This window comes from Acanthochromis polyacanthus, chromosome 7 (genome assembly GCF_021347895.1).
Source record: "Acanthochromis polyacanthus isolate Apoly-LR-REF ecotype Palm Island chromosome 7, KAUST_Apoly_ChrSc, whole genome shotgun sequence".
NCBI classification, from domain to species: domain Eukaryota; kingdom Metazoa; phylum Chordata; class Actinopteri; family Pomacentridae; genus Acanthochromis; species Acanthochromis polyacanthus.
This window is the reverse complement of record NC_067119.1, coordinates 11,076,210-11,091,534: the sequence shown is the minus strand read 5'-3', so window position 1 is coordinate 11,091,534 and position 15,325 is coordinate 11,076,210. Positions and strand designations below refer to the sequence as shown.

General features: G+C 39.0%; 1 protein-coding gene across 1 annotated transcript in view; it reads left to right on the top strand.

The window, feature by feature from the left end:
• si:dkey-215k6.1 (transmembrane protein 132C) overlaps positions 1 to 15,325 on the top strand; it is a 297,116-nt gene that overhangs the window by 273,275 nt on the left and 8,516 nt on the right. Inside the window, exons 7-12 of the mRNA XM_022191477.2 lie at positions 3,653 to 3,858; positions 8,010 to 8,073; positions 8,359 to 8,490; positions 9,564 to 9,641; positions 13,296 to 13,358; positions 14,519 to 14,647. Coding sequence (XP_022047169.1) covers positions 3,653 to 3,858; positions 8,010 to 8,073; positions 8,359 to 8,490; positions 9,564 to 9,641; positions 13,296 to 13,358; positions 14,519 to 14,647 — 672 coding nt within the window. The remainder of the gene's footprint in view (positions 1 to 3,652; positions 3,859 to 8,009; positions 8,074 to 8,358; positions 8,491 to 9,563; positions 9,642 to 13,295; positions 13,359 to 14,518; positions 14,648 to 15,325) is intronic.

Here is a 15,325-nt window from a genome sequence, read left to right as displayed (position 1 = left end):
AAGTGTTAGTTAGGATACTAGAAAAAAAATGTCACACCTCACAAACTGTGTATAGGTCCTGTGTGTGCTTGTTTGTGTTGTTCTGGAAAAAGGGAATCAGTGTTCTGAGCTGGATCTGACTAGCCTAGCCACGCTACACCCATGTTTCTGACGGCGCAAGGGTCTAGGGAAGCTGGACAGGGAGGGAGGCGGGCTAAAAGGTTGTCTTTCAAATCACTCTGCAGCAATTGGGTAGGTAAACAACCAATCAACGCAACGAATAGGCTGACGTGGTTCCTAGAGCACCGGTGGATTGTGGCTAAGTCCCATTAGCTTCCCAACCAGCGGAGCCGCGGAGCCAACTGATATATTAAAGATTTGCCATATCCCGTCGGCATAAGTCCAAATACGTCTTTCTTCTCAATAAAACACTTCAGTGCCGTCCTTTGTTTATCTTTCAAGTTGAATTTTAGCTTCAAATCTTTAAGGGCTGTGGCCAAAGCCGAGTCGAAAGATAACTGTTTATTGTGCGCCGGTTGTTTCTGTCAGAATCGTCGCGCCTCTGTCGTCACTTAGTTACACTCGCCTTCTGACTCTACACTTCATGGTGATTGGTCCGGCCAGTTTTAGGAGAATCCAGCCTCGAGCCTTATGGAGGGTAACTAGACCCACCCTGGCAGAGAATTAAATTCGTTGCCGTGGGTTGTCTAGCGCGGCTAGGCTAGGATCTGATATGAGCTTGACGATAATCAACCAGAACCTGATGCACAAGCCGAAGTCAACACACAGATGTCCTGGAAATTGTTGCTAAGTGTCGACCACGTTGAAAAAAACAGAACGGTTAAGGGTAATAATCATCCATTACCACAATAAAGTAAAGCACTAATGTCTAATGCTGATCTGGGAAATGAGGGTGTGTCTGTTCTAGCTGCTTTTTGTGTCTAAATGAGTACGTACATGACACAGTGTGTGTATGAGGATGTTCTACAGAAACAACAGTAAATCTCTATGTTTCCAGTATTAACTCCTTAAATAGCAGCTGCATGTTGGATGTTTTGTAGAACACAGGAAATGGGACAAAGAATGATAAAAAATGCATCAATAATGCATTTTCTGGTGGACAGAATTGCTACCAGTGTACATAAAGATCAACAAATTCCCCCATAGCTGTCCTGAAATGAATGAATAAGAGAGAGTGCATACAATTTAAATCAGTGACTTAAACATTTATTTCCTATACAGTTGTCATGAATGAGTAAATTAGCTACAGAGACCAAAACCATGTTTTAGCAGGCTAGGAAACATGTTAATTTTTGCTATAAACTTAGCATTTTAACATGCAAGTCTATGGGGATGGACTCACTTTTGGAGTCAGCCTTAAGTGGCTGTTTTAGGAAACTGCAGTCTTTGGCACTTTGTGATGGCTTCATTTTTCAGCTTGGGGCTCGTTGAGTTGCCACCCATTTGTGTGCTCAGTCTGAACCAGCAAAAACACAGATCAAGTGACAAAAGCATCACATTGGAATCATATTTTTGACTCGATGAATGTGAGTCAGATATTTTAAGAAACGTATTACTGCAGCCATGAATAAAGCCAACAACCAAATACATGTTTATTATAACGAGAAAAAATATCAAATTTTAACAAGAAACAATATTGTCTTTCTTCTGTGTTCATTTTTTTCCAATTAGAAAGCATTTGGTTCCAGATACAACATGGAAATTGTATTTCATTATCATGAAATTGGTTGTAATTATAGTTACGGAGTTTTATGACAAGCATTGCATAAGTTCCTACGATAGAGACACAGTGAACCATTGCTGGCTTTTTTGAATTTTCGATTTTTCTAAAGTTCTAAAAAGTTCTTAAAGTTCTACTTAGATGCTTTTGTGACTGACATGCTTAGCTCCTTCTGCAGACACGCAGTCAATAGTTTCCTTTGTAGCGTCCACATACTGATAACAGCGAGTGTTAAAACTCTGATCCAACTCGAGAGTTAAATTTGTTTAAAAAGTCCACTTGCTAGATGCGAACTGTCAAGTGCTGATCTCATATCCAATAGCAGAACATAATGTCAAGGAGACAGGGTTGGATTGTTAAATGGAGTTGAGTGGAGCAAAGAAGTAAACTTGGTACATGGAAATTGTCCGTTTTTCAAAAGAACGCACACTGAAGTGGAAAAACACAAACGTAAGAGGGAACTGAAAGACAAAGTCACACAAAAGGAGCTGAATGTTAAATGCAAGGTGGAGAGTGAAGCAAGAACGTACAGAACATGTGTGAAATGAAGAGATGAAAGAAGGTGTAGGAGGAGGTAGGATAAGTGTAGGGTAAAGACAGAGGGGGAGGAAAAGTCATATACTTGCCAGGAGTGAATAAGTGGCTGTAGAAATATAAAAAGAATCAGAAAGAAGAGGGGGAGGAAAAAGAAATAATATAATGAGAGAGAGAATCGCAGTTGACAGTAAATGTATATTCAACACAGGTTTGCACGAATTGACATAGATTAATATTTACACTGGAAACAGAAGATGATTCTAATTTTCTCGACAAAGTATTACCTTTTTCTAAGACATGTATAAATGAGCAATATAAACCTGATACGAGAAGATTTAAAAGCTTTAAATGTAAAGTTAGAAATGATTTTATGGTGTTTCCTGACTTTAGACACATTTTTGAGCATTACTGTTCCCTGTTAACTGGTTGATTCCATTGTGAGTTATCCCCAGTACTGTTCAGATACAGGTGCAAGATGATTTAAAAAATATCCAGAATTCAGTACAAATGATTGCAAATGCAGCTACCACAGCAATTCAGCAAACCGTGACATTAAGCCCGCATTGGGTTATGATCAGTTCTGTTCTTGTATGAAGACGTTGTTGGTAGAACATGTGGGATGATTTGTCCAAAAAATGTCAATGCAATCCGTCATACAGTCAGACCAGTGAGAGGGGTTTAAATGAAACTGAATGAAATCCAGCCTTTTCCATTGTTCTGCCTGTCAGATTGTCTGTAAGGGTGCTGTCCACTTTCTGAAATACAACCATAATAATCCAGTGTCTACATGCATTTTTTGCACTTCAGTATTAATTTAAATAACACTGTTCTAAAACTAGATACCCTGATTTACATATTTATGCAAACAGACACGTAACACTGCTTTTTAAGTCATTCAGTGACTTCCGTCAGGTTGATTACATGGATTTTCTGATGCAAAAGTTGCCATTATTCTTGCAAGTGGTCTTATGCTTTGAAAGTAATTATACTAATGTCTTAAAAGCAATGTGAATTACTTGTTTTTTAAATGTTGTACATTTAGCTTCCGATTGGTGGAGGTGACGAGAGATCCCTGGATGCTCGCAAAATGCCACTAATGTGGAGGGAAGAAGCATATTATTAACCTTTCTTTGTAGGGCACATTGCAAAACAGTGTTCCAAAGTGCTTCATGAGAGGAACAAAAAAAATGTGAGCAATCAGTGACAAATATCAGCTGCAAGAATGGCGAGAATGTTCTGAAAACTGGCTCGAGGCTGTGTTCGAGCAACGCACAACAGAGGCTGCATCTGTTTCTGTAGAAGGCGCTGAATTATGTCTTTTGGATTTCAGTTAAAAATGTTAAAACTTTGCTTTCATGCTGTCCCAAACTCATTTTCTCCTCTTTTTTTTTTCAGGTTTCCCCAAACTGTGACCAGGTTTTGGTGAACGGGAAAGAGATGCGAGGCCGACAGTCTCTGGCAGTAAACTTCACCTACCTGCATCTGTCTGCTCAGCTGCAGCTCACCGTCTGGGTGCCAAAGCTGCCTCTGCAGATCGACGTCTCAGACACTGAGCTGAGCCAGGTCAAAGGCTGGAGGGTGCCGATCATAACTAACAAGAGGTAATTGAAAAATTGCCTGACCTTGAGAGCATGAGGAGGGAAGCATACAGTAAGGGATGTAAGCTTGAGTCTGCTTCATGCTGCAAAAACAGTCATTCCACTTGGCTGCCCTATGCTTGTCCTCACGTCAGTGCTTTTATTTTGAAAAGAAAGACACTTAAGATAACAATGTGAGAAATTCCTGGTTCTGCTAAAGTTTCCCGCCATTTTCCAATCTTGTTTTTAGTTTTTCTCTTCAGTGTTACTGAGTGCTTTCCCCCCCCAGATAATGCAACTATTATATTTATAGGCACCAGTTTCAATGTTTTTTCATCTCTGTCCCTGAGATATTAGGCTTTGTCTGTAATGTTTGCACAGTGGATGAGCCTAAACACTGCAGTACCCATGAACCTCGGCTGCCGCTGCTGTGCAGAAGAGTTGGAGTATTAGCACATTTGTGATCACAGCTGGGAACACACTGAATCCATGGCTGTGGAATTCACCTAGTCTAGCCGCACTAGACCCAGCTCTTAAGACACAAGGGTCTAGGGAAGCTTGACAGGGAGGGAGGCGTGCTAAAAGGTTGTCTTTCAAATCACTGCAGAAATTGGGTAGGTATACAACCAATCAGCGCAACGAATAGGCTGACGTAGTTCCTAGAGTGCTGAATTGTGGCTAAGTCCCATTAGCTTCCCAACCAGTGGAGCCAACTGGCATATTAAGGATTTGCCATATCCCGTCGGCATAAGTCCAAATACGTCTTTCTTCTCAATGAAACACTTCAGTGCCGTCCTTTGCTAATCTTTCAAGTTGAATTTTAGCTTCAAATCTTTAAGGGCTGTGGCCAAAGTCAAGTCGAAAGATAACCGTTTATTGTGCGCCGGTTGTTTCTGTCAGAATCGTCGCGCCTCTGTCGTCACTTAGTTACGCCTGCCTTCTGACTCTACACTTCATGGTGATTCGTCCGGCCAGTTTTAGGAGCATCCAACCTCGAGGCTTATGGAGGGTAACTAGACCCACCTTGGCAGAGAATTAAATTCGTTGCTGTGGGTTGTCTAGCGCGGCTAGGCTAGAATTCACCCACAGTTGAACCACAATTTTAAACTGTATTGATTTCTTTAAATGTCTCTTTTTTTATTTACTGTTCTCAAAAGTTATAATCTTTCAGTAACTTAGAACTGAAGTGGAACTTTGGTGTCTAAATGATTCTTGCAAAAATGCACACTGACATGAATGCCATGAATCGGAGAACCACATATTCCAAATTCTTAATGTTAATGATTTAACCAGGAAAGCTGATCCAAGATTCTAATTGTCTATAGTGACTCAGGAAGCAGGGGTTCCCAAAATAGCTCCTCCTACTTTGCAACTCTATGCTAAATGTGTGCAATGTTTGTGCAATTGTTGTCCCTTGATCCCTGTTTGTTTAGTTCAGCTGAAGTATTTATTTTTGGCTGGCAGTCTACAGTTGACCATTTTTAGCTATTTTTTGCCATTTGGGTGTTGTAAAATATAACAAGACAGCTGGGATCCTTTTTTTAATGTTTAGCCATAAAATGCAGAAGCATTGTATTTAAGGTTGACAGAGATCTTAAAGGGATCAACTATTCAGAGTAATTTCTGAATTGCGTGTCAATTTTTTTGTATTTCCTTGCAGAAATTTCCTGTTAGTCATCACATGACTTATATCTTCATACAAAATCAATTAATCGGACTCAACATGTAAAGCTCTAGCAGGTGAATAGGTGAATGGCACTGATCAAATCCTTGCAAAACCACGTTCTCCTGGGAAAACCTTGCGTCCCGGCATTAATATGAATGTTACTTTTGGCACCAATTTAAACTGAGGAACACAACAAAGAGCCTAAGTGTCAGTAACCCAGCCTTCAATATCTACAGATTCCAGTTTAATTGAGCATCTGTAGACTACAACAGAACATCCCATATCCTCGATACATGCAATAGATTTTTGTACAACGTGCGAAATAAATAGATTCCTTGCGGACCAGAGGAGTCCAGCCTTTTTAATCAATTGCTGGTGGCAGAAAGGGGAAATTGCTGGGCTTTATTTAGCGTTGTTGTATTCAAAATGATTATATCCCAGCGGCAACAATAAAACTGAATGCGTCAGATAAGTTGTCTTCACGCTGATACATTCAAACACAAAGACGCTACACTCCATCATTTGTTGCATTTTGCTAAAATATGGGTTCGAGCAGAAACGACGGAGCAGCCAGATCTTCTTGCAGTCAGTGCACACAGTGTTTCTTCAACTACAGGAGTTTATCAGTGTGAGTCACTGCTGCATGTGATTTCATTTTGTAACAGATCTGAAGCTTTATGTGCGTAAATGGAAGTTAAGAGCGTGCCGCTGTAGTGGCTCATGGTAACTATTGTGTCTTTAGAATTATGACTTAATGAATTCATGTGTGTCCTCTCGAAGGGGGCACAATCTAAATGGGTGCGTTAGTTAAAAAATACTGAGTCTTAGTTTAGGTTTAGGGAGGTTGAGGTGTGTGTGTGTCTGTTTTGTGCAGCTTTTTGTGTGTGAAAGAAAGGAAGAGCATCAAGACATGACAAGTGAGATTGTATTTACCTACATATCCTGCAGTGAGAATGGGGGAAAAAATGGCAGATGAATATTCTGCAGTATAAAAAAATAGTGTAATAAACTCCTTATTAAAGCATTTCATAATCCTACTCCTCTCTGTGCTGTCGAGCTGTAGCCGAATGATAAAAAGTCTGGCATGCAGCATTCATGTCCTATGATGCACATTTGGTACAAATCTGTGTCTGAATTTATATGATCAAGAGGACAATGGAGCCTTGACCGAAGTACAGCCTTTGGTTTCCAGCTTTTTTCTAATTTATCGTATAAATTCTTCTTCCCTTTCAGCGTTCAAGTGCCTTTTATGCTCAGTAAACTGTCATTTTTGATCTGATCGTTCAGCTGAATGAAACTTATGTTCTATGTGGGGATGCTGGTGCAGCTTCAGCCATGAGAGTCAGATTGCGGAGGGGTGGAAGCAGGAAGTTGCCTCATTTAGATGTGCCACCTCCTACTTGGACTCTTGAACTGAAATTCTGAGTCACGGGGAAGTGTTTTTGAGGCTTTAATAACAGCAGCTGACAATTAGCTAAAATATGCACTCGCAACTCTCAGGTCATCAGGTCACAGCTCCTGTATGTTTTTCCTGTCTGTATGCCACCGTGTGTGACTACGTATTTGTATATATGTGTGCATTCGAGTGCGAGTGTGTGGTCATTTGTGCGTGTGCGCTGCTTCTATTCCCCGCATCTTTCATTCTGTTCTGCTGGGCCTATTTTTCAATTTTGCCAATTTCTGCTCAGATAGCCACCAAGCCGTGTGCACAAAAACAGACACACAAACACACACGCAGACACCTTCATCTCCCCCCAACTACTATCTCGCAGAGTGAAACACAAGCGCTACTCACAGCAGACTCTCGCACAGACACGTGCGCGACTGAGGGCGCTGGGAAATGGAAAGAGAATTCCTGTAATATTACCTGGGTTTCACAGGTACCGTTAGGAGGCACAGAGGCGGCGCTGTGTGCGCCTATGTTCTTGCCTGGATGTATGATCCTGTGTGGGCCTGCCTGCGGTAGATATTACCCAGAGGGGGGCGCAGAAGAAAGAATGTGTGTTTGTTTGTGTGCACCTGAAAAAGAAAATCCTCAACTAGGGAGCGAAAGGTTTTCTGTTTTCCCGCTGCATTCAAAGCATCCTTACATTCATTTTCTGTCTTTCTTTTTGGATTGATTACTGTAGAATTTCAGCTGAGCTCTGCTGCTGAATGATCTTTTTTTAAAATCTGACAAGGACACAAACACATTTTAAGCACACATGTCAACTTTTTTGTACATGTTTCCAGTTTAGAGAAGTTCCAATAGCTTCGATAAACTCGTTATATTTCAAATGATTTCTTCACACAGGCCTTTTTTAAAATGTACACTGTATTAGTTAAGTGGTTTATAAGTGTTACGCACAGATTAAATGTCTTCTCTGTGACTCTGAGTGTAACCTGGAGCAGAGACTATGCCGTAGATTAGCTGGAGGTGAGTGTAGAGTATAAAAAGGGCATTTAATTACCAGATAATCTCACCTTCTCTTCATTCTTTCTGTGTCATTCATGCTTTCTTGCCTCCCAGACCTACCAGGGACAGTGAGGATGATGAGGATGATGACAGGAAGGGCAAAGGCTGCACCCTACAGGTATTGTTTGATTGGTTTTCATATCACACTTCTAAAGCGAGTTCCATAATCCTTTCTTTTTCCCCCTCCAATGTCGGCATCCCGGAAAAACTGCCAAAGCTGTCCTTCTGCATGCTGAAGATGAAATGTGAAGTACTGCATGTGATGTGTACCATGAGCTGCTTTAAAATATTGTAGAGTATTCTTGTAATGTTCTGTTTATTCACAGGTAAACACAGGAAAGTGACAGCTGATTGTGCGGTTTAGTATTAGAGTCTAAATGCGACTTTCCTCTTGGCCTTTCAGTACCAGTATGCTTTGGTGCGAGTCCTCACCCATTTTGTGGCAGAACCGTCCGACCCAGGAGGAGAGATGGTCTACATGCTGGGCGCTGACTGGCAAGCTGACATCACTCATCTGGTCTTGGATCAGCTAAAGGTACACTGTAAAAAAAAAAAAATGTTTAAAAAAATAATAACATATAAAAATCTGGCAGCAAGCATACCAAACAGAAAATTGATTCAAAAGCTGTGAAATTCTGTAATATTCAAAAATTGTGAAAGTGACAATCTCTGAAATAAGATTATTTTACTGATTTAAATACAGATAAGAAGCTTAATTTTGCAGTCACATATTATTTTTTAAAAAAAGCTACCTATAAAAAATACAGATTTTTGAATGTGGACATTAGGTACAATTGTTCATAATTGTTCTTTTAAATAATCTCAAATATCTGTAACATAATGATATATTTGCTGATTTAAGCATAGTAAAAAAAAAGTGAAATTTTTTGATAAACAAATTACTCTCTGGAAAATACAGATTAGTGTGGATGTTATGTAGAGTCATTATTCTAATTTAAAAATAAATCTGTAAAATATTTAAATGATTTTTTTTACTGTTTTTCATTCCTTCATGTACTTTTTTCTTTTTTCAAATAACAGAAAATGTCTGCAAAATGACACTATTTTTGTGCATTTAAATACAGTAAAAATAAGTGTAATGCAATGGTAAAACATGGCAAAAGAACAAATTGCTATTTAATTTAAAAAGATTTTTGATGTGGGTAATATTTATACTTCATCTTATTGTATTTTAACTTAAACGTTTAAAGTTAACGTGATTTTACTATGTTATTGCATTTTAAAACCAAATAGTTGTTTTCACATTTCTGGTAGGCAGATTTATGTATTACAAGTTCAATATAAACAATTTGAAGAGTTAATTGACCAACTTTAGAAGTACTGGTGATGATGCCGGGTCTTTTTTTTTTTTTCTGTATTCAATGTTTATGCTAAGCTAGAATAAGCTAGTCTGGGTTAGTTATCTCTGAATTGTATTTCCATACTTACCCACAAACACCACATTGGTATCAATCATTTCAGCTGGATTTGAGACTAAGTTTGGCGACATATTACCAAATTATTACCAAACATTTAGCAGTTTTTAAAGCAGTAATCCAGAATAAACAGCAGTAATGGTGACTGACTGCCGATTTTTGTGCTCCACAGGTGGAAGAGCCTCGCATTGCCAGACTAATAGACGGACGCATCTTAATTGGACGGGACCTGGGGATCACAACTATACAGGTTTTTACTATTTGTTCCTCTCTTATCACTCACAGTGGCCCAGTCTGCTGTCATTTAAATTATTTCAACTTCGGATGATATTGTCATCCCAACCTTTAAAGAACCCATTTTGTGAACTAAAGTAGTTTGTATTTATCTCTTTATTTTGGGAAAAAAGTATAAAATATGAAATTTTAAAAAAAAAATGACCTGAAATATCCTCCTGTGGTGTCAAATTTGATTTGGGCATGAACGTTTACATAATACTTCCTACTGTAATTGTGTTGTACATTCAGAAAGCACACTCAGCAAGTGACACATTTACAGCTTTTTAGACAACAACAACAGAAAAAAATATGATAATGTCAAGCGCGGTGTAATTTGTCACTTCACATCGCAGCCATAAGCACTCGAGTGATGTAAACACTGTCCTCTGTCCCTTCCTCACCTACGACGATAATCCTCCCCTGCTAGCTTGTTACACAACGAACCACAATTAATTGTTGGGTTCGGCCCTGACATCTCAGTGTGATGTTCAGCAATTATACGCGTCCACGCAAAGAACACCGTTGTGCACTCGGCGAATTCCAATGAGCCTGGCCGGTGTAACTCAATGTGACAGTGGAGGTCAGTCCAGTGGCTCACTGTCTTAATGCTACAAGTGTGAGAAAACTCGCCAAATTTGCAACAGTCGACTTACGCTAGATCTCCTCGTGCACAGAAACGCTCTACAAACAACAGATATTTCTGATTTGAACTCAGATTTCATTCAAAGTGAATGCATTTTCATGATTGTGAGAAGTAGCTGGAGTGCAGAAGCAGAGGGATATCATGGGGATTTTGGGGAACAGCTGAGTGTGTGTTTGCATCCGTTTAGCAGCTGCGCACACACACACACACACACACACACACACACACACACACACACACACACACACACACACACACACACACACACACACACACACACGTACGCTTACAGACAGCTGTGCACCGTTTGGGAGCCAGCCGAGAGAATTTACCCAGCATTCCCATCGAGATGCCAGAGCCGACAGCCGTCATTTGATAGTTTGACATTTCAATTTTGCCCCCCCCAGCTCCATCTCCCCGAGCCTCGCCTCTTCCCCCGTCTCCCTCTTTCTCCTTCCACCCCCTAGTCTCTGTTTCTCGCCCTCTTATTCTCCGTCGGTCTTGAAGAGCAATCCCAGAGCCGTCAATCATCGCATTTTTGTTACCTCGCTGGGGGTGGGATTGAGTTTGACGCCCCGACACGTTCGCTGAGAGATTTTCTTTGTACACCAATCAGATCTGCCTGTCCTCCTGTCGCCTAGCGGAGTCGTACACTACAGCACGGGGCTCCTAATCTCTATCACTGTCTGTCTGCTGCTCGCTCCCTCCCTCCATGTGCACCCAAATCTCTTTTATGCTCCTTCTTTCGGCGCCCTCTCACTTTTCTGTCCTCCTCTATTTGTCATTGTCTCTCTCTCCCTGACACCTACTCCATTTCACTTCTCTCCTGCTAGCTCACCGTCTCACTTACACTCACTCGCTCCTCTTTTCATTGGCTCTTTTTTTTCCCCCTCCTCTCGCTTTAGTCTTCTTTAGTTTTGGCCTTGTTGCCTCAGTTGAACGGTGACACAGTGGAGCACAGCTGGAAGGCAGAAGGGAATGCTGTGCGTATACGTCTGCAGAGATGTTTTCATTACTTAGAGTTGTGTTCCTCTGTGTGATGTAAAACGACAGCAGCAGTGGTTCTGAGGCTGCGTTATCTTTAAACAGGCCATACCAGCAGCATCGGCCTTCACAGGTCTGTGTTTGCCGGCGTGTGTTTGCTAAAGACAGAAAAGATAGACAACATTACGTGTAGAGTCAGTACATGAGTCACTTGATCGGCCTGTGTGCGTTGACTTCCTAACTTACTGCCATTGGTGTAACCCTGAGCTCTGTGGCGTTAACTGCACTGTCGAAGAGATTTTGTCAAAAGAAAAGAAATGATAAAAATCTTTCAGCAAGGATGCCAGAAAAAAAAAAACTATGTATACAGTAAAAACAGCAGCAAATATCTGTAAAGTTTTGGATTTTTAGCTGATTTAAATCGAGTGAAACTGTGTACTTTTAAGGTGGCGCACTGTAAAAGAGTTACTATTTGTAAAAAAAAAAAAATGCAGGGTTGGACGTGTAAATGAATGCTTTTTTACTAAACATGATCTATAATTAGAAATTGTTTTACTTTCAAATAATGGTAAATGTCTGTAAAGGTTTCTGATTTAAATGCAGTAAAAAGCTGTGGATGTTCTGTCAAATTTTGGCCTGTTTTGTTTTAGATTTTTATTTTTATTTTAACTAACACTCTAAATCTGTGAGATATTACAATTTATTTTTTGTGATTTAACAAAACTGTGAAATTTTAAAAGTTATTTACCATTTTTTAAATTTCTTAATACATTCAATTTTCCTACAAATAATTGCAAACATCTGTAAAATGTTGTTTTTTTGACTGATTTCAATACAGTTAGAAAAATGTGTAATTTTTAGGATGCGCTATGTGCCTCGTTAATGGGGGAACTACGTCAACTATATATATATATATATATATATATATATATATATATATATATATATATACACACACATATAGTAGATGTAATTTCTTTAAAAATTCTAATAATTTTACAGATCTTCCCTGTTTTGTTTAATTTTAGATAAAATTTGTAAAAATCACAGATAAAAATATTACTTCACACAGTAACGATAAAAACATAGGACAAAACTGTCCACATCAAATTTCCGTAATTTAATTTTTCCTTCCATGTAAAATTACTAAACTACTTTTGTACATTATAGATTAATACTGAAGATTAACACTTTTTTTCTTTACAACATACTTCCATATGTGTTCTTTTATAGTTTTGATGTCGACACGTTCACATGCCCGACTCTGATTTTTATATATTCATCTTTCTGGCTAAGATCCGGTGCCTCTGAAGACATTCAGTCGCTCTCATGAAATTCTTGAAGAGTCAGAGAAAGTGAAAGCATTTCTTCTGAAAAGCTGCACAAATATCAATCTCTAAAACTGATATCGGATCCCTCAAAAAAATTGTATGTGAGCAGAATTTCTAGGAGACAGGGTTCTTACAACTGATCCTTGGGCAATTATAAATGGAATTTTATGTCGGTGTATCTCTACCAATAGTTGACGTCAAATAATAACGTTCCCTGTCCTAGTAATTTTACATGAAAGAACAAATGAAATTACTTAAATTTGATGTGGATATTAAACAGTTTTGTCCTGTTTTGTATGGTTACTGTGTGAATTAATACTTTTTTTCTGTGATTTTTTAATAATTTTATCTAAAATTAAACAAAACAAGGAAGATATGTAAAACAATTGTTTTGTTTTTATTAAATTACAGTGACTGTAAACTGTTAACACATTGCTTTTTTTTTTGTCTTTTAGCCTTACCTATAATAAATCTGTGCCAAGACAATCCAAAACACCTTGTTTTTCCCTGTTATTCTGAAACATTATGAAACACAAGCTGTCTTTCAATCTATCAAACGACCAACTTGTCAGTAGTGGAATTTTTTTTATTTATTTTTTTTTAACTTTGATTGGCAAGCAGGTAAACAACTATTACAACTAATCATGTGCTGTTTGATTTTTCTTTGCAGGTTCTGTCTCCGCTGTCTGACTCTATTCTGGCAGAGAAGACTGTGACCGTGTTGGATGACAAGGTATTATAATATATTGCTTTTTTTATGTTTACGTTTTGTAGATGCCCTCTATTAGTATGTATTAGGACTGTGTGTCTTCATCTTGCAGTTCACTGGTTATACAAGGAAAAGGTTGTTGAGCTTCATAGCATCTGAAAGGAAACAACATCCAAAGTGGCTCACAGAGCAAGTGAACTCGGGTTTATTAGAGTAGCTCCAGTGCGCAATGAACCCAAATTATTCATAAATATTGTATACTGAGCAGCACAGCGTTGGGCCGTGCCATGATGCAGCAAAGCATAATAGGACTTGGTTGTCTTTATTCGTTCATCTGCTTTGAGTCATTTAAGGTTGACTTGTACTTTGCATGTTAAATTTCCGTTCTAGATATTGTATGTCATTAAATGAGCTCACTTTTATTTCGCTAATGTACTGTGTTACTCTTTCAGCTGTCTAACTGTCTCATAGATTAATAAAGTATCTATCTACCTATAGAGCTCATCAAATCCTCATTATACCACAAAGGTGCTCAATCAAGCCTAATTTAAACGTTTACTTTCCCTGACCATTGGCTTAACCCCTGAAAACACATATTTAGATTTCCTTTTTCCATGACAATAATCCCCTTCTTAAATACGATGAGCGGATCTATGAATTCTAATCTATCTCAATTCACCCCTCCCTTCTGGCTGCAGCTCAAACGCACCAGCTCACTTACAACTCTGCCCAAATGCTGTAAAACTACTCTACAATGGCAAACTGTAATATTGGAGTAATTAAGACACGAGTTTCGGCTTGAAACTGTTTCTTAAGAAGAAGAATGATACAGAAATCCTCCCTGCAAGTTGACAGGATTGGTTCCTTAGATTTGTTGCGTATTGGAAATTTGAGTCCATGTTTTTGAGATGGTCATTGGTACACTGCAGTTTTAAGGTGGGAATACTCAGCGATGCCGTTAACGCCTCATTTCAACCATGATATGTCTTAAAGCATCTTTAAAAAAAACCCATATGGGCATGTTAACAAGGTAAAAAACAGATTTTCATTGGAGGACATCTTCATCATCTTGTAACCAAGCATCCCTTCCTTGTCTTTTCTTGCCACTTAAAGAAGGGAAAAACAGGTCAAACCTTCTTCAGTGGCTGTTTCTATGAATGACAAACACGTTCTTGTGTGTCCAGGTCACCATCACAGACCTGGGAGTCCAGCTGGTTGCATCTTTGTCCCTCAGCATGATGGCGAGTCCTGGAAATTCCCAGGCAATACAGCTGACAACTACAGCGACAGACCTGCTGCACACACCAAAACAGGTACAAGATACTTTGCAAACACACACACGCAAGAATATTACATGCAGTCATTAAGTCACATTCCTGTGGACTTTCCCTAACTTTTAACTGGCACTTGCCTCATCCTGACCCTTGCCCTGACCTTAAACCAAGTCTTTTTTACTGAATTTAATACAATAAAATGCACAATTTATGACACTATATTATTAGTAATACAATTGCTCACACTTAAGGATGACAATATCAAAATCTCTGCAAGATATCACATCCTCACAGTGTTGTCAGCTTTAAAAATGTAGTTTGCCAATATGATAAACAAGCGTACTCACCGCACTGCCTTTAGGTTTGTATTACATACAATAAAAACGCAAAGATTCAAGCTGGTCCCATCTTTACAGTAACACCCCAAAGGTTGCAATCATAAAGCCTAAACATCTCGTTGCTGACTCTCATAATCAGGCTCTAATTAGGAGTAAGTGCAAGTTTTAACACTTTATAGCTACATTTACAACTCGCCAGAAGGCCTACAGTTGTTTTTCTTTTGTGAAACTCCAGACCTAAAATATAATCCATTAAAAAGTCACAGCAAAACGTTTGTCAAGCTATGTATGTGTCCACAAAAATGAAGCTTAAAATTGTATTACCATTTTTAAATGCATTTTCTTCTTCTCTTTTCCTCACCACTCTCCCATGAACCGA